The sequence below is a fragment of the Mytilus trossulus genome, chromosome 5 (assembly GCF_036588685.1).
Source record: "Mytilus trossulus isolate FHL-02 chromosome 5, PNRI_Mtr1.1.1.hap1, whole genome shotgun sequence".
In the NCBI taxonomy this organism is placed as follows: Eukaryota; Metazoa; Mollusca; class Bivalvia; order Mytilida; family Mytilidae; genus Mytilus; species Mytilus trossulus.
In genome coordinates this window covers 21,949,836-21,970,680 of record NC_086377.1, presented here as the reverse complement: position 1 = coordinate 21,970,680, position 20,845 = coordinate 21,949,836, and the positions used below count along the sequence as shown (strand labels likewise).

The 20,845-nt window shown below is 32.1% G+C and overlaps 1 protein-coding gene across 1 annotated transcript; it reads left to right on the top strand.

The window, feature by feature from the left end:
* Positions 1 to 698: 698 nt before the first annotated feature.
* LOC134717744 (uncharacterized) lies at positions 699 to 7,950 on the top strand. Its single transcript, XM_063580237.1, has 5 exons — positions 699 to 803; positions 1,251 to 1,358; positions 2,584 to 2,691; positions 3,071 to 3,203; positions 7,686 to 7,950. Exons 1-5 carry the CDS (start codon positions 699 to 701, stop codon positions 7,790 to 7,792), a joined length of 561 nt encoding a protein of 186 aa, XP_063436307.1. The 3' UTR covers positions 7,793 to 7,950.
* The last annotated feature ends 12,895 nt before the right edge of the window (positions 7,951 to 20,845 follow it).

Genomic DNA, 20,845 nt, shown 5'->3' with positions numbered 1-20,845 from the left:
AATCAGAAAAATACGACGAAAGAAGGGAACTTTTTAAAGCAGCACAATAATTAATTGAGGAGTACAGTAGTAAACTCCAGAGTTATAAAGACTCTCTGGCCAGGAAGCCAACTGTGGCTAAGCCAAAAGACAAGTTCAAAAAGAGATTTTAGTGGAATAAAGCAGGATTTTATGTGAACTTTAAATATTCCCGAGAAAGAAAATTTACAATTACTAGTTTTTAGTATAGATTTTAGTGCTTCATACAACAGTATAGTCGCACTTTATATGTAAACTTTCTAATTTGATGGATTTTTGCGTTTCAATTTTTGCGTTTCGATCATTTCGTTGTAGTGTAGGATTTATTGATTAAATGATAGATAATCTTTATGGAAGTATGTTATTATTCTCTAGTGGGTTGTCTTATTGCGCACGCATGTGTAGTTTATATTTATCAGTTGTTATTGTTTCCTTCTCGGCAGTGATGTTCTTTATCAGCATGGGTAGCAGACGCTTTAGAAAAATCTTATAGATTAATAAATCGCAAGAGAAGGGTTAATTCAAAAACCCAAAGAAATAAGAGAACTCGAGCTGAGTTCAATAAGAAATTTATTTTTAATTTTACTAGAACAAAGTTATCTAATGAAGAGATCCTCCTACTGAGTAAAGGAACTAAATTTGTTCCGAGCCCTAACATATTTCATGTTAGAAATAATATTATGGCAGATTTTATAGAATTAGCCAGGAAAATGAGATGTAGGTTTTGTTATTCTAACACATCAGAAATTACAGAACTCAATCCATTATACTTGAAAACAGGACATGTACCTCCTAGGTGCAACAATGCTCGTGAAAATTATATAACAGACACAATGCTGGCTATATCTAGCAACAACCACGTCCGCCAGGTGGCGCTTCCGGTTCTAATTTTGGAATGTCAGTAATGGCGTACTCGCAACCCCTCGCTTCTATTACAGTCTTGTATTGATAAACCTTGACTTGTATGCTCCGAATGTATGTTTATTTTTATCGACCAATGGATATATTTAGTGTATATATTAAGCTTTGGGGAATTCCATAGCGAAATGTTGAAACACTCGTTAGGTAAACGTTATCGCATGCATTTACTACTGTTAATTCAAAATATACGCGACCAACAATTCTTTTTCTAAATAGAATTATTATTCATTTAACAACTTCCATATTAAAGTTTCAAATATTTTCATGTAAATGTACCGTATTTTTATTTCTTCAGTGGCACCCAAAATTAGGTCAGGAAAGATAACTCCGGACATTCACTACCGGAAGTTGATCTACTCGTGTCAAAAACATTGGCAAAACTGTATTGTTTTTCACTTTGTACTCATTATCTAGGACTTGTAAGTGTGTAATTGCAACAAATACTGCATTTCTTCATTGAAATAGGACCACAATATATTTGAATGGCTTTAGTCGTCCCAAATTACTTCCAGATAGTCAATATAATCAGTGAAATACCGATTTTTGACCAAAAAAAATAATTTTTTGTTCCAAATTTACTTTTTTATTTAGGCTTTTTCTGGCTAAGTCAGTAAGTGACTTCATCTTTGTTCTAACTCAATTTCTTACAAATTTTTATTAAATTCTGAATGACACTGTCAGTGCATAATTATATTCTAATGAAAGGGGTTAGTCCAAATAATTATGACATCTGGCAAGGCTTTTTTTCTTCTGGCCAATCTGTGTTGCTCTCCTACGACTGGTCGTAGGAAAGCGACTCAGATAAATAATAAAATAGCCTTGCCAGACGTCATAATTATTTGGACAAGGTCCTTACTTCTAAGTTCTAAGAGTAAGACTAGTGCATAATTATATTCTAATCACACTAATCTAATGATAATCCAATGAAGGGGGAACATGGTCCTTACTAAGTTACTTAGACCTAAGGCTAAGCTCAGTCCCTGTCCAGGACAGGAATATATATATATTAGATTAATTTATAATTCATATTATTATTCATAGTACACTCACTACACTGTAGTTTAATTAAATAATTTTACATTAAAAGTTTATAAGTTGTCTTACTTGTAATGTCTTTGAACTATACTAAAGTCTAAACTTAAGAAACGGCCCATTGATTTCAAATCAAATCCTTTCCCCGCCCCAATAAATATTTAATAGTCATTGCCTTTCTATTGGTTTCAACAGGTTTGGTGGCTATTTGTTAGATGGACAAATATATTGATAATGATACACAATTTGATTTATTCAATACTGAGCCTGAGGAAGACTCCACACATAACTATATTTTAGAGAATGACAGTCAGATTGAATTTGATAGTGACTCATATTCTCTCACACAGTACCAGTCACAGTTAGTAAGTACATTACATAAACTATTTTATGGTCCATTCAACAAAGAGGGGGGGGGGGGGTGCTGCATTGGCCTTGTCTGTCCGTCTTACTGCCTTTCACAAAATCATGTATAGAGCAACCAATTTTTTTTCTCTGTCAATTTACTTTATACCCAATTTATAGTAGATATATCTGGGAAGGGTATAAAAATATATTATTCTCTGTCTAAATGTAGTACACAAAAATGTCCTATATGTCTTTTTTTTACAGTTGTCTCCATCAGACAGTGAGGACCATCCTACTGACCATCCTACTGACCATACAGATGAAATCAAAGTTCTGTCTCTAAAAAGAAAATTGCCTGCTGCTGCATTCAATGTAAATATTATATTTCTGAAATTCATTGATTTAAACCAGTCAATTATTTTTGAAGATATATCTGGGAAGGGCATCACAATATAATTTTCTGTCTAAATGTAGTACACAAAAATGTCAAATATAAAAATGTTGTGTTTCTCGTTTCTCATGGTTTTTTTTTTATAGATTAGACCGTTGGTTTTCCTGTTTGAATGGTTTTACACTAGTAATTTTGTGGCCCTTTATAACTTGTTGTTCAGTGTGAGCCAAGGCTCAGTGTTGAAGGTTGTACAGTGACCTATAATTGTTTACTTTTATAAATTGTTATTTGGATGGAGAATTGTCTCATTGGCACTCATACCACATCTTCCTATATCTATATATGTCTTTTTTTCAACAGTTTTCTCTGTCAGAGAATGACTACAGTGAAGAATTCAGCCCCAATGACTCTGAAAGTACACAGCAAGTTTTGTCACCACTAAAAGGAGAGCTACCTGCTGCAGAAGCATTTTCACCATCAATATTAAAGAAAGGTAGATGTACATTTAAATTTCATAAAGCTTGTCAGACTGTTTCCTCTGGGGAGTTTTATACATTCTCCAAATCAGTATACACTGGAGCTGTAGTCACATCTGGAGTTGTAAATGAAAAAGCAACACAAACAATAATAGGTGGTAGAATCTTGCTACTGACTTATAACTAAAAATGAATGTTCTTGAAAAGAACTCAATAAATGCAGAACTATTGCTAAATAATATAGACGGTTTGTCTACAATACCTGTACACAAATTTACAGTTGAACTTGCTATTACGTTATATAATTTTGCAAAAGAAAAGAAAATTGAAATTGGAAGCTGCTTATCACAGTGGATTTTTAAATTATTGAATTTTAATACAAATAACATAAACCTACCTGCTTTAATCGCAAAAATTCATAGACATATACAATGTGCAAAAGGAAAGCGAGGAATCAAAAAAGATGAGTTTCTTGCTTCAGTATTTAATATCCCAACATGTACAGAACTTCCGGCAACACAAACTTCATGTACGAAAGAAAATATTATATCAAATTTAACCAATGAAATAGATTTAAAGTCTATTCAAATTGTGAAGACAAATTTAAAATTGAATGTAAAACAAAAATCAATTAAAACTATAAGAAATGATCATAAACTTTTGAAAAGGAAGTATGAACGATTAGTAAAGAAAGAAAGTGATAAAGGTAAACTTCTGAAATTTGAAAAGAAAGAGGCTGTGGATAGTCAAAGTATTTTAAAAAGACAATTTCAGAAAAAAGATAATGAAGTAAAAGTTCTACAAAGTAAGCTTGCACGATCAAGAGAACAGAAAGAAAAATATTACAAACTTTATATACAAGCTAATAGATCACATACTCAGTTAAAACAAAGAATACAGTCAGATGAAATAAAACTTACCAATTTACAGAAACAAATAGAACAAGATTATGCAAATTTGAATGACATTAAACGTAAATTTCAAGAAAGTGAACAAAGTTTGCATTATGTGCAAGATCTTTTAAATGATAATTTTGAAATTGAACTATTCGACAAATCATCAAACAAATACACTACAGAAACTGTCAGATGTGTCATGAATCTTACTGACTTAAAAGTGCCATCTGAAAAAGTTGGTAAAGTTATAAATGAAGTTTCCAAATTGTATGGTAAAATTCCAAATGCAGTTCCTTCTGCAACAGCTGTTAACAGAATTGTAGACAGTAAGTTAGCATTATCACACAAACAATTAGACAAAGTACTAGAAGGAAAGGAACATAATACATTATACACAGACGAGACTAGAAAGTATGGTAAATGTATACAGACATATGTTTTAACAGACGATACAAAGACATCTTACATTTTAGGATTACGGGAAATGTTTAATAAAAGTGGGCAATGTACTTTAGAAACATTTAAAGAAATATTAAAGGATATAAACGAACATTGTCATCAATCAGAGAGAAACAAAAATATGCATGCTGGATATCAAATATTGGCCAGTATTAGGGATACAATGTCTGACCGGGCATCAACAGAAAAGAATTTTAATAAGTTGTTAGAACAATTTAGAACTGATATTTTACCTGAGGTTATTGATAACTGGAATGAATTTGATGAAAATCAAAAGACTTTATGCTCAAGGATGAATAATTTTTTTTGTGGCCTCCACTTACTTGTTGGACTTGCAGACTCTTGTGAAGAAAGTTTAAAGAAATTTGAACGATTATTTCTGGATGGCAAAGACATTGGTTCTGCAGAAAAGCCTGAGTTAAAAAGATATCATAGACATGAAAGCGGTACTTTACGTCTTTTAAGAACAGCATGTAAATCTTTTGCCATTGGAGAAGATGAAAAGAATGGTGTAGCTTCATACTGGAAAACTTATTTAAATGAAAAGTCTGAAAAGAATCGATTCCTGAGATTTAAACATAACAGGTTCAATCTGGTCTTTGTTCTTGGTAATGCGGTGTACTACCACCATGAGGACATTTCAATTTTTTTAGATTCTGTTCATGGCACAAAAAATGATCTTCTCAAGGCTGTTTCATTAGATATAAAGGAGAAACTTTTTCTAGCTGGAGCAAAAGCATTAGGTTTAATTTCGAAATTTATTACTGGTCCGCTCTGGAGAATTCTTGAAAGTGATATTCACATACTGGATATGAACCATCACTATCAGTCATTAATAGAGTTTCTTCATAAAGGTGCCACAAATGTAGATGACGTATCTAAATTTGTAATTGGTGAGCATACTCCATTTGACACGTCCGTTGATTTGGAGGACCCACTTTTTGTACACTTGACTACTGGAAATGAGCCAATTGATGACATTGTCTGTCCTCTTCTCCAAAGTTTATTCCAGACTATGTGTACGCTTCTGAAAAGAATGGTTGTAGATCACCTTCCTGGGGGTAAGTTCTGGAATCCAACTGAAGGACTCATTAAAGAAAGTAAATCAACTATGACTCATAATAAGCTACCAGAATTTGTGTTTGGTCAGTTAGATCAACTTTTAAGGTATAGACCAAACTCAACTTTGCTTGCAAACGAAGCCTACCTTTTATATTCACATAACAAAACTGGCCAGTGGTTAGACAGCTTGAGTGAAGTGGAAAGAATTGTTATGATTGCCAAGTCAAAAAAGGAAGGGGTACAAATAAGGAAAAACTTTCAGCTTAGGTTACTTGAAATTGAACAGAAACGAAGAGAGGATATGAAAAAAAGACAGGAAGAACTTGAAAAAAAAGAAAGAAATAGGCTTCAAAATGCAGAAAATATAACTAACAATGTATGTTATTATGGACTTTGGCAAAGTGGACTTCAAGTTGATGAGGGTTTGGGTAGAATTCCTGTAAATGAACACAGAAAAGCTCTGGAATCCCAATTAAAATTTCGAAAAAATGTTTTGAAGCAGAAGCATGCAGATAAAAAGATTTTCAATTTTTCAAGGAAAATGAAAGAGATAAATATGACAAGTTATCGGTAGATGAATTGAAGGAAAATGTTCTCACTTTGATTAAAGACACTTTAAAGGAACCTACTACAGAAAGAAACCAACCTAATAGTAATATACCCTTATTTGTTGGAAAGAAAATAGAACATTTGTTTAGTGATGGTATTAAATATTATGGACATGTTATTTCAGTTGTTCCAGGATTTCCAGACTGGTATAATATCAAATACCAAGATGACGAGGCAATTTATGCGTTCAATAAGAAATTAAGAAATAAATAGTATCTGTTTGAATCTTTTTATTTCAGCAATAAATAGTTTCTTAAGACATTTCCTCTTTTGAATTGTGCTAATTTTGAAATAGGACCATTTGAATCAGTGAATCACTTAAATATTGTTCTGATTAGACTATTTACTGGATTACGACGGGTGCCACATGTGGAGCATGATCTGCTTACCATTCCGGAGCACCTGAGATCATCCCCCGTTTTTGGTGGGGTGTGTGTTGCTCAGTCTTAAGTTTTATATGTTGTTTTTTATGTACTATTATATTGTCTGTTTGTTTAATATTATTTCGATAGGGTTGTCAGTTTATTTTCGATTTATGAGTTTGACTGTTCCTCTGCTATCTTTCACCCCTCTTTTATGTTTATACTTATATGTTACAAAGAGTTTTTAAGAACTTTTCAGACTTGAACCAACAGCAAACAGATATTTTTTTTTTAAATGTAAGCCAAAAACCCGATTGATTTGTTGCATTGTTTTGATTTTAGGTTGATTGTTTTCAGTTTAATTACTAAAATTCAGAAATTAATGTGATGATTCATTACAAATACTACGACAGGATTATTCTTTGATTAAAATCTGTTTTCCTCCATCTTCAATCTGTATACTTTTATTTTAATGCAAGTTACCAGGAAATTGCATACACAAATTCCGGTTTCATCGGTCATTTCAAAATCACAATAATTTCTGAATTTGAAATAGACATGTATTTTTGTTCCGAGTAATTCCATTTCAATTTCCAATTGCCATAATTTTATAAATCTGGAGAGATTATTTTACTTTGAAGAAGAAGAAAGGGTTTTAAATTAAGATAGCACATATCATTTCTTGTGACTGAAATGGAATTACTCTGTTTTTTTTTTGTCTGAATCTGTTTATTTCCACTTTCTGTGGCAACATTCATGCATAATAAAAGATAAATAGTTAGATAATATATTTATTTATAAAATATAAATTAGTTTGAAGAGGATACTTAGATTTGTTGAGTGATACAATAAAAATGTACAGGTTTTGGTGAAAAAATCAAATAGCTTTATATAATTTAAATGTCAATTGTTTTGTAGAAATTTTATGAAATAGAATATTTAATAATTAATATTTTTACATTATTTTTACATTTTTCATCTAATTTTTGTCTAAATTCTTGGAAAAAATACTGTTGTTTTATCATTGTGATAATGTCATAGCTATGCAAACTTGATTTTATTATATTAACTTGTATGGTATTGTAATACAATGATTTTTTTCTCATTTCAGACCATTTCCGCCAAGGGGGTAACCTTATATGTGACTATTTTTACAACACTTATATTCAACTTACAGTTAAAATCTTGCCATATTTGGAAAGAGGAAGTCTGATTTAACATTTATAGGTAAGTAAAACAATTTTATTTCTTGTTTTCTGTTTTTAATTAAATAGGGTCACTTTTTCTGAATTTTGTAAAAATGTTTGATTTTCAAAGTACATTACCATACCATTAAAAAATAGTCCAGACTGTTTTTTCTAAGAGATAGAAAGAAACTGACTAGAAATTTGGGCTTAGGACACCTTGTTTAGGGTAGAATACATTGTTTTATATGAGAAAATGATTTAAAAAAAAAAAAAGTGTTGTTGCTACTATATCTAGCTTGGAGGTGAACTCATTTAAAGACAATTTGTCGAGAGTAAAACGTAAATCACTAGTTTAAATGTCTAATCATTCTGAGATTTATATTTCTAAAGCAGACAAAAATAATACTACAGTATTAAAATACATCCAGGGCGAGGTTCTGGGGTTGGAACCCCACTTTTTTGGACAATCAATGCAATTGAATGGGAACATGTGGTTGGGACCGCCCCCTTTTTAAAATGGTTGGATCCGCTCCCGACATGTATTATGATTTGATAGCGATAAACTATCTAAATATTTTAAAGTTTTACTATGATAAAAAAAACATAACCCTCATTAAAGTTTGTTGGTTGCCAGTTAGTGGTAGGTCCAGAGTGACTTTCAACTTTATTTTGATGAGCGATACATTTAAATGGAGACGTACAAATGTATCTATAACCACCCACCCCTTCATTGCTCCCGTATTTTTTTTTAAAAACTATGAACATTCTAGATTGACGCTGTCATTGATTGATTGAAATTGTGTGACTTTGGTGAATGAAGTACTAGTGCATTCCCAATCTCAATTAAAAAACATAATCTTAAAACAAAATCATTATTATTAATAATATATATAGGAAGATGTGGTGTGAGTGCCAGTGAGACAACTCTCCATCCAAATAACATTTAAAAAAAAGTAAACCATTATAGGTCAATGTACGGCCTTCAACAGGGAGCCTTGGCTCACACCGAACAACAATCTATAAAGGGCCCCACAATTATTAGTGTAAAACCATTCAAACGGGAAAACCAACGGTCTAATCTATATAAAAAAAACAAGAAACGAGAAACATGTATATATTACATAACCAAACGACACAGTGTTCCAGCTAGGTCGTAGAAAAAATAAGATTTACCTAAGTGTCGATAACAGCTGATCAGTGTATAATTAATATGTATGTACTACTAAAATCTATTAATAAACAGTGATTTTAACTCATTAAATAAAAACTATATAACATTCTGAGTTTGTTTTTCTTGTCTTACTTACAATCACAATGTCTTAGCGCGAACGACGATTGAAAGAAGGAAGTAAACAAAATAAAGTGACGAACAGAAGTTTAGTAGACTTTTTTAGCACTACGTGAGTTTGTTATATTTTTTATTTTTTATAGTAACTTTTTCCATTTGATTGAAATTGATTCCACTGAAATATAATCATTTTTAAAACTCTTGTGTAAAGACGATACTTGAACAAAATAATCTTTTTTTTAATTTTAAATTACTTATTGGAAAAGACGATAACGGGAAAAAATACTTTATAAAAGATATTTTTTTCAGAAATCGTAATGGAAGTAGTGAAAATGAAAGTCCCAAAAAAACTGGATGAAAACTTAAAAAGAAAAAATGAAGAAAGTAGAATCTTTGAATATACGGAAAGCCCCAATAAAAGAAGAAAGCACAATAGTGGACATAAAACGGTTTTTGATTCAAAATGGCAATACGGTAGACCCTGGTTGAAACACATAGATGATGCTATGATTTGTCAGCTGTGTCAAAAGCACAGTTCAGTGGGTGTATGGAGTGACACTGGTTACAAAACTATACGCCTAGATAAGATTAAAGAACATGAACACTGCTCTGAGCACTTGGCCTCAGTTAATCGAGTCTGAACAGGAAAATACTGATAAATGCAATCAAAAACTTTACCAAAACTCATGAAGTGCTATTAAAGATGCGTTGAAGGTGATCTACTATTTAGTAGAGCACAATTTATCACTTGGATCTTTTTTCTAGCCTTGTTGATCTGAATATTGAACTTGGTTCCTGTAACTTGAACAATTTGAAACTGGCAAAGAATGCTAAATTCACAAGTTGGGATATTGTGTCTGAATTGCTAAAACTTTTAAGTGATGAAGTTAGAGATAATCTTTTTAATGAGATGAGAAAAAGCCCAACCTACTCACTCATGGTTGACGAGGTAATGGACATCACCTCCCATAAACATCTAGCTATTTGTGCTAGATACATAAATCCTGAATGTAACATTAAGAATGCTTTGATATGTGACCCACTTATAGATGACGGGCGTGCTGAGACTATAACTGACAAAATTAAAGAGGAATTACAATTTGCTAAGTTACCCCTTTCTAAAATGTCTGCATTTTCGGGTCTGATGGAGCTGCAGTGATATCAGGAAAAAAATGGTGTATGGACAAAATTGAAGGAGTCCAATCCATCACTTATCACCAACCATTGCAAGGACCATAGACTTGCACTTGCTTGCAGGGATTCTTACAAAAATGTCAAGGCAGTGAAGGGCTTGGATGACACACTTGACAATTTACACAAGTACTATAAATATAGCTGCAATCACACAAAATATTTAGAGAATGTACAGAAAGCACTTGGTGAGCCTGATCTTACGGTGAAAAAGGCAAAACATCACAGATGGTTGAGTCACGGTCAAGCTGTCAGGGCTATAGGGCATTTCACAGGTATTTATGATAGATATATACAGTATATATATTAAAGATATGAATTTTTTTTAATTATAATCATGAAAATAGCTATTTAAAAGTGAAAAATTAAGGTACCAGACTTATAATTTTAATGATTATTTTAATTAAATCATCATTGTTTACAAAATAATATGACAATATACTGCTGTGTTTATGCTTTTTTTTTAGGGGAATTGTTATTGATCTAGAATCTAACACCATAAGTGGGGACCCTGTTGGTAATGGTTTACTAAAGAACTTGAAGGATCCATATATCCTGTCAACACTTTTGTTACTTGCTGATGTGCTGCCTCAAATGACCACACTATCCCTCTTTTTTCAGAGAAGACATACATTTAGGTATGCTAAATAAAATAAACATTTTAATACAATACATTTGCTAAAGTAGTATGTTTCCAAATTATTCCACATTCATTAATACATGGCATATAAATATATTTATGACATTCCTTTTAAGGTATGGTTAAAAGTATGGTAGACAAGACAATTTCTCGATTACATAAAATGACATCTGCTCAAAATGATGGACCATGGCAGAAAAAGCTGAGTGTTATTGCAGAGGAGTGTTCCATTAATTTAACTAAGATGGACAAATTCAACTGTACTGTGAGGGAACCTGGCTGAATTGATAGACAACATTGAAACTAGGTATGTAAAAAATTTCATAAAATATCAATTGTTAGGAAATTATATTTTCATGTTATCATATATACTAGCAATTGTCTTTTTCTTTGTAGGTCTGTAGACACAGATGCCATGGACAATCTTGCTCTTTTGGACACATCCATGTAAGAAGAAGTACCAGAAACATATGCCCTATCTGAAATAATGGAGCTGTCAACACATTTTGAAATAGATGATGACATTCTACTGAATGAATGGACATCATTTTGTGAACTTATAGGGGACAAAATCAGTCAAGATAGAACAATCATGGCTTGCATCAAGTTTTTATTAAACAGTAAATTAGGGTTAACTACACTCTACGAGAGGGTATTCTCTCAAGTTAAACTTGTTAAGTGTGACCACAGGAATAGGATGAAGCAGGATACATTACAAAACATTTTGCATGTGAAATTTAATTGTGACAAGCAATGTTTTGATAAATTGTGTGACAAGGTGCTTGACAATTTCTTCAGTGCTAAAGATTGAAAGATAAAGTTCTATCTAGGTTAATGTCACTGTGTTTGTGATTGTATATATATATACCTATGATCAAAGGAATAAAACAAAGTTTGGTTTACATCTTTATTAAAACATGCCTTTTTCAAATTATCTTTCACGCGTTAAATGTGCCCTTTTCAGGATTGACACCATGCCCTTTTGAAATCCTAGCTGGAACACTGCGACAACTACTGTACATCAGATTTCTGACTTAGGACAGGTGCATTTATGAGCACATAATAAAAACAAACATCTCGGATTAAATGGTCAAAACCTAATACAAACAAAAACTATTATATGGTTGGCACGAAAAACTTTAATATGAACAACCTAACACACCGGAACAACCAATTAAACCCAATAATGCGATAAATTGAAAACCGGGGTCAACCATAATGTAAAGTCATCTCTGGGATATATACATTTTATATTGATTGATTGTTGGTTGCTTAACGTCCAGTGGCAAATATTTCATGCATATTCAGGACGAGAACAAGTTCACAATAAATGCAATATGTAGGTTGGTTTAATAGAGGCCATCTGGGATGATGGTCGGGGAAATTTGGACTGCCACTGGAAAATGATGGTATATTGGATAAAGACAGAAATTTAGCCTTGCAACAGGCCACCTACGGACCCCTCAAAGAGTTGTTGCAAGGGTTCTTAACGTGCAAAAAGCGTGGCACTCTCTGTACACGAGGCATTTAACGTCCCCTTTCTGACCGGACGTGACTGCGAACTTGATAGATACATCCCGCACAGCCAAACGGACGCCCCACTTTGGCAAGCGTTTTACTGCCGGTCGGGAGAAGACCAAGTGACCATATTTCTATTCCCCAGTCACCCATTGGGACTATACATTTTATAAATACACGTATCATATTTTATTCTAGATATGAATGAAAATTGAATGTTTCTCTGTCTGCAAAGTGGGTCTTACTGGAATCCAAGCGTGACGCTTTAACGATTTTTTGTAAACGTGACTCGTGAAAGTTATATTATTGTGCTGTGAAAACAGGAAATAAAGTCTAGCCAGACTTTGGGAAATTACAAAAAGAACGAATTGCTTACGCGCATAGTGTAAGCGGGATAGAGGAATCAATCTGGCATCAGAACCCCCCCCCCCCCTTCCCTAAATTGAGTCCCTCTAGACTTCATTTCCTGTTTTCACACCAAATAACACAATTTTTACATGCCACACTGACTTAAGATCGTCAATCAAAAAAGCTAGAATGTAATAATCTCTCGTAAAATAATATACTTCTTTAAAATTGATAATTTGACTTGTATACCTAGTGATAGACGTAAAATTATAAAAGTGTACACTAGTACTATACATGTACATGCAATAAATTACCTGTATGTAGCACAATAATTTATACTTGTAAAGATTTCTGTAAAATGATAATAATTATGTCATCAACCATTTAAATGATGTATATTAAGTGAGTCAACAATGATGATATACAGATTGAGTTAACTCTACATTCTGCTTGACTGAATTTTGTTGAATTATGGTCCATGTACTTGACATCGGTCATTCAAGTTGTTCCAACACCTGCCAAATTATAATATGTAGATATTTCATTATAAAACTTCATTATCAAATACTGAATATTACATTTAGTGCTTATGTAATATATATTTATGATGTCTTCTTTTTCTTCAGGTCTCTGTTTCTGCTAAGGTTACGGGTGTGTATGTTGAACAAGAAACAGTTGATGTTTATGGATCTTCGAAAGAAAAGAAGGAATTTGTTATTGCAGATAGCACTTCAGCCATGCCATAGGTGCTATGGAATGAGCAAATTGATTGTGTTCAAAGAAATGAATGCTATAATTTCAAAAATGTGTCTACCAGAATTTTTCAGGTTAATATAAACTATCAGCTACAACAAGGCCAGTTATAAAGCATATTCCACCTATGGAAAATATAACAACAAACCTGCTTCATATCAAATTACCGACAGTTATTGGAAACATCCATCAAGTTTTACTCAATAAAACCTAAAAGTGCGGATCATGCTCAAAATATGTAATGAATAATGACATAGGCAAAATCACAACCAAATGTACTTCATGTTCCATGAAGCAAAGAAATGAATTATTAAAACTGGTGACTATTTGCAAATTAAATATAGTAGATAATTCTGACAGCAGCCTATCAACTAAACTGACCATTTTTGATAGAGTTGAAAGCATTTCTTTCTAGTATACATAAAGAAGACCTCATTAATCAAACAGATGACTTTGAAGACTTTATGCTAACCCTACCAACAATGAGACTGACACATGCTAATAACATAGTTACAAGCATCTGCATCCAGGAAAAACTAATTTTACAAAAAATATGCTGGAGATATGATATAACTTTGTTCTTTATATTTGTTAGCTTTGGTTTGTTTTTTTGTTTGTTTTTTTTTTTTGGGGGGGGGGGATAATTATTTTTATTTAATTTATTGGAACATGAACTTGGCCAAGACGCTAACTTTTGATTTTATTGATTTTATATACACACTTGTTTACAGGAAATAAACATGCTTGATTAGAATTTTATTCTTAAATTATTTTAACTTCTAATAACTATATATCAAGAATGTATAAAATGTTCATCATACAATAAAGTATAGAAATGGGGAATGTGTAAAAAAAAACACCTGATCGAAATGTATAAAACAACCCTTAGGCCAACATTGAATTGGTCTTCAATGTGAGAAATTTCCATTAAGAGGCTGGCTTGAGCAGGCTCCAAAACATGCAACTTCTATGACATGTATGACGAGGAAATGAACACTGCTTGTACACATTGAAAATACAAGAGATGAACAAACATGAAAACAACATAATTTTTCGATATAAAAAAAAATATAAATTACTGACTTGAAACAGGCTCAAATGCTGCAGGTTTAAACAAGTTTTGTGACATCTGAATTTCACCTCTTGCCCTCTAGCCAATGTAGAATAAATAAACACCTATAGTCTATTGAATAGAAAGTTAAATAATAGGTCAATAGAAGTCCTGGTCTTGAATTAGTTTTTAGAATTTTAACTTGGCAATGATTTCTGCATAACTTAATCATGGCTTGTTAAAATAATTCAATGTTCTATCTAATAATTTTTTTGTCACATTATCATTAACATAAGACTATTCACATCAATTACTATTCCATTTTTGTTAGAGGCAATAATCAAAAGTAAGAGGAGAATATGTCAAAATCAAGCTGAGAAATAAAAAGAGTTGTAAAACAAAATACATTTACAACAACCAGTAAAACAAGAGTGAAATAAGTTCTTGAGATTATGCTTGAAGATTTTGATTTGATATTGCTACATAACTTGGCCATGAGCAGATACTTAAGTTCGAATATGTTCATCAGATGTTGTCATTATCCCTTGGCAGTAATTCATGCACATGAGGTTTCACAAAATTTATATGGAATGTGAGCTTTTGTCATCACTTGGAGTCTGTCTGTAGTATGTATCTGTTGTCCACTGGAACCAATCTTCTCTAAAACTTCTGAACCAGTTCAAAATTAAACCACACCAAATTCAGCCAAAAGATCCTTAAAGTATCACAAAATATAACTGCCATTTCTTAAAATAAAACGGAGTTCGTAAAATGACCGTCCTAAAACTTATTTGGTTTCAAGACAATTCAGTGATTGCATATTGATGAAATTTTACAAGAGAGCTCTACCATAATAGGTTGGTTGGGCTTAATTTGGGGGATTATGATTCCAACAATTAAGAAATTTGGGCTGAAAAAGGAGTCCATATAAAATGATTGATTGTTGGTTGCTTTACGCCGCATTAGCACAAAAAGGCTATATCGCGGCGAGAGCTAATTCGAATATTTTTACAATTTAAAGCATATTTTAAAATAAGACAAAAAGTCCTTCAATATACTAAAATTATTGACTAAAGTAAATTGAGTATATACAAATAAAAATCAACAGTAAAATAACGTGATAAAAATTAAAATCGATTTAAATATAATAACATTTTTATATTCTATAATAAATTCCAATTTCTTTTAAAAAAGCAACAATATTTGTAAATGGAACATTATTAAATAAATCATACATATTATTGACATTGAAATGCTTCTTACGAATATCAGCAAAGTCGATACAATTAATTAAAACATGTTTAATAGTATACTTGCAGTTGCAAGGAACACATTGTGGTTCATCTTCATTCTTCAAAAGATACTCGTGTGTTATTCTAGTATGACCAATATGACATCTAGTAATAACACACTGATCTTTTCTGCACAAAATATTATTAAAAGGTTTGCCTAAATTAGGTTTAATTTCATGCAATTTATTATCATCTTTTTTACTCCATTTATTTTTCAATAAATTAAAAACATATTCTCTAATATTAGATTTAAAATCAGTATATGGTATATCACAGTTAGATAGAGGATCACCCAGAGCATTCTTTGCCTCAAGGTCTACAGCTGTGTTTCCAAGGATTCCAACATGACTCGGAACCCATAGAAATATTATTTCTTTCAGAAGAATTTTTAAATTCCTCAATACATATAAAATTTTCAGGATTGTTGGGTTTTTAATTTTAGTATTTCGTATAGCTTGTAAGCATGAAAGTGAATCCGAACATATAATAAATTTGGATTTATCTGAAGAAGCAATAAATTTCAAAGCCAAAATTATTGCTTCTGCTTCAGCAGTAAAGATGGATGCATCAGATGGCAAACGGAGGGTTGCAGCTCTGTCCCTGAAGACAGCAGCAGATGCAACTCTATCACCATCTTTTGATCCATCAGTATAGACAGTTGAAAAATCTAGATAATCGGCTTTAATTTCAGCATAGTGTTGCTGAATTAAAAGAGGATTTGTTTTATTTTTATTGTGTTCACGGAGATCAAATATCATTTTTGGTTTGGGAAGTTCCCATGGAGGACATTTGCAAGTTTTAACTTCATGCATATTCAGGACGAAAACAAGTTCACAATAAATACTATAGGTAGGTCTTAAAATAACAGAGCCATCTGGGAAATTTGGACTGCCACTGGAAAATGAGGGTATATTGGATAGGTACAGAAATTTTGGCTTGCAACCTGCAACCTACGGACCCCTCAAAGAGTTGTTGCAAGGGTTCCTAACGTGCAAAGAGCGTGGCACTCTTCTTACACGAGGCTTCAAATTTTACATCCCTAATCTGACTGGACGTGACTGCGAACTTGATACATCCCGCACAGCCAAAGGGACGTCCCACTTCGGCAAGCGTTTTAATGCACGTCGGCAGAAGACCAAGTGACCATATTTCCATTCCCAAGTCACCTTTGGGGGTAAAATGAGATTTTAAAACATATAATATTAACGTTATTTGTAGAAAATATTAAATAAAGTCTGTTGTGTAAATCATTAGAATGTCGTTATAATGTAGAAAATATTAATTCAACTTTGTTTTGTAATTCCTTAGAATGTAAAAAATATCAAATTATCTTTTTGTTGTGAGTCATGACGATGTAGAGAACTTTGTTGTGTAAGTCATAAGAATGGCATTAAAAAAAACAACAACAAAAAAAACAAGAAAAAAGAAAAAGAAAAAAAAAAAGAATGGCATTCAAATGTAGAAAATATTAAAGTTACCTTGTTTTGTAAGTCCTTAGAATGTAGAAAATATCAAATTAGCTTTGTTAAGCAAGTCGTTAGAATGTAAAAAATCTTAAGTGAACTTTGTTTTGTAAGTCCTTACAATGTAAAAAATGTTTAGTTAACTTTGTTTTCTAAGTCTTTAGAATGTTAAAATATTAAATTAACTTTGTTTTGTAAGTCATTCGATTGTAGAAAATATGTAATTATGGCACCCTCAACGGAGTTGGGGTGACGTATTGTTATTCATCGATTCTTTTTTTCCTTATTCTTCTTCCACACATTTTGTCCACGCAGTTTCTGGGAATTGAGTTGACCAATGTTGATGGAACTATACCACAATGTGGACCAGCATGTGAAGTTGTGCACCTGACTTTGGAATGGTCAAAATGGCTGCCGTTTCCATGGAAACAGCAAAAATCCGAAATTATTCAAAGTGTTCCAAACTGGACGAAACTTCACTTAAATAGTAACAGGCATTGTCTAAGTTGCATTTTGATCTTGGAATTTTCAAAATGGCTGCTGTTACCATGGTAACAGCTAAAATATCAAAAATGCTAACTCTTTCAATATAAGATCAAACTGGATGAAACTTTATGAAATTGTTATTCAATATGTCAAGAAGCCAAAACAACATTTAGATAATTCAAAATGGCCGCTGTTCCCATGGGAACTGGGGTCAAGTTCTGCATTGACCCTATGGAAAAATGCATAAAATCTGCATTTCCTCACAGAGTATTGCACAAAAGTAAATGAAACTGAATACATATATAACATGACATGTGGCAATGAGATGTCTGCTTTTAGAATTTTTGAATTATCTACTGTTACCATGGTTGCAGCAGAAATGTTCAAAATTTAAAAAAAAATCAAAGTGCTTCAAACTTAATGAAAATTAACAGGAATGGTAACTGTTATGCGCAGAGTTGCATTTTGAAGTTTGACTTTTCAAAATGGCCGCCGTAACCATGGAAACAGCAAAAACCGAAAAAAAATTCAAAATGCTCCAAACTTAAAGAAACTTTACAAAAATTATAATTTGCACTCTTAAATCTTGGAATTTTCAAAATGGCTGCCACTCGCATGGCAATAGGGGAAGGGTGCCATCCGCTATTGCTAGCAATTGCAAATCTAGTTAATTTTGTTTTGCTAGTCATACATAAGAATGAGGAAAAAAATAAAAATTAAATTTGTTTTGCAAGTCATTAGAACATTAGAATGTAGAAAAAAAAATGTAGAACAATTTTTATGTAACCTAAAATATTTTTATTGTTAAAAATTAATTAGTCAGAGATTCATTTTGGCATATTGCTATATTTATTCTCCTGTATTAACCTTTAGATACCATTGTCAGGTGGTAGTGTAATGGGGGGTGTGAAATCCAGACTATTGAAAAACAAATAAAAGATAAAAAAATAAAAACTTTATTTCGGAAGTCATTAGATTGTAGAAAATATTAAGTTAAATTTGTTTAGTAAGTCATTAGAATATTCTGAAAAAAAATATTAACTTTGTTTTGGAAGTCATTAGAATGTAGAAAATATTAAATTGTGGCAGATGTGGTTATTGCTCACATTTTGATTTTTAATTTCATACATTTTGGTGCTTAATTTTACCTGTGTTCGCTAGTAATTCTTTAGATCTTTTTTATATAAAATTCCGATGCTTCTTTGTTGACGTTTTCCTTTCACTGTAGCAGTTAAATATACGAAGTTTTTCATTGGTTATTTGTTAGGGGTAGATTTTCAATTACTAGTATTATGAATGACACCAAGTATTACTTCCCCTTATTTTTACGGATTTACAAGGTGATGAATTATTTTGTGTGTTGTGTATAAATTTCTAAATAAAGCATGTCATTTAGTTTAATAAGTTGTTTATGTAAGAAATTTAAGTAGTTTTTGTATCGTTAGAATAGAATTTGATGGTATTTTGGAGACTGAAATACGGTTTTAGACCGCATATGGGAAATATTATGTTTTCCTTCTTCTAGTAAATGTGTCTCTTTTGTAAATTGTCGAATACTTTACTGTTTAAAGGTAATGTGTCCACTTGAATTTATCATTATCCCGCCTTTCGTTTATTAAATTTGGATTTATTATTAATCCGACCAATAAATGAAGTCTCTTTAAATAAGTCTCTAAAATGTAGACTTTTCACTCTTTTTTGAACAAAAGTTTCTAGCAATTTAGGTTTAATATCTTCACTTTAAAACTTTAAGAAACATTTAAAATGTAGCTTAATAATTAACTTTCGCTAACAACCACAGTGTGTTCTCGCGGTTGATTATCCGTTAGGGTCGTGAGTGTTGTAGTCCTTGCCAGTACTACCTATGTTTACTACTACATTTTGAGATTACTGTTGAATATTTATTCATATCTATTTTTATACTGTAAACTGTTACACTTGTTTTTACACTTGTTATGTTTCACATTTGTGATAATAAAGTATGTAAAACTGATTGAAATTAGAGTCTCATTGCCAATATCATACGTCTCAGTACAACAAGGAAGAACCAGTCTGAATGCACATAACACAAAAGTACATCACTTGTCGCTTCCGTCGTCAGTCTGTCAGTCTGTAGTTGAGGCAATATCAGACATTCTAGTAGTCAGCAGCGTTTGGTGACGCATAGTCGCCCGACCCTCCTGTTACAAAATCAACATTGTTTTGGAAGTCATAAGAATGTGAAAATAGTAAGTCAACTTTGTTTTGTAAGTCATTAAAATGTCATTTGAATGTAGAAAACATTGAATAACTTTGTGTCATAAGTCATTAGAACTTAGAAAATATTAAATTAACTTTGTTTTGAAAGTCATTAGAATGTCATTAGAATGTAGGACTTATTAAATTAACTTTAATTTATAAGTCATTAGAATATAGAAAATATTAAATTACCAGTATTTTGCTAGTCATTAGGATGTAGAACATATGAAATTAACGTTGTTCTGTAAGTCATTAGAATTTAAAATAAAATATAAGATTTACTTTGATTAGTAAGTCATTTGAATGTTGAAAATATTCAATTAACTTTGTTTTGTAAATAAACTCATCGTAGAGACCAGGACTAAATTTAGTATGAATGTCAGACGCGCGTTTCATCTACAAAAGACTCTTCAGTGACGCTCAAATCCAAAAGAGTGTAAAAGGCCAAATAAAGTACGACGTTGAAGGGCATTGAGGACAAAAATTCCTATAAGTTTTGCCAAATTCAGCTAAGGTAATCTATGCCTGAGGTAGAAAAGCCTGGACGAGAACAATTGCACATGGCTCGGAATTTTTCCAGTGCCAGTTCTGTGAATACGAGGTTCCAGCAAATGTGAAGCACCGTTTGAAATTCCATGAAGGGAGACGGCATGGTATTAAGAAGACAAGTTAGAAGGTAAACAAGAGGAAAATTAAGTCAGTTGCCAAGAAAGTAACACCAGTAGAGCCAAATACTTCAACTGTCAGCCACTTCCAGATGACGCCTGTCAGAAGCCCAACACCAGTTTATGTAGACATGCCAACATTTAATCTAAC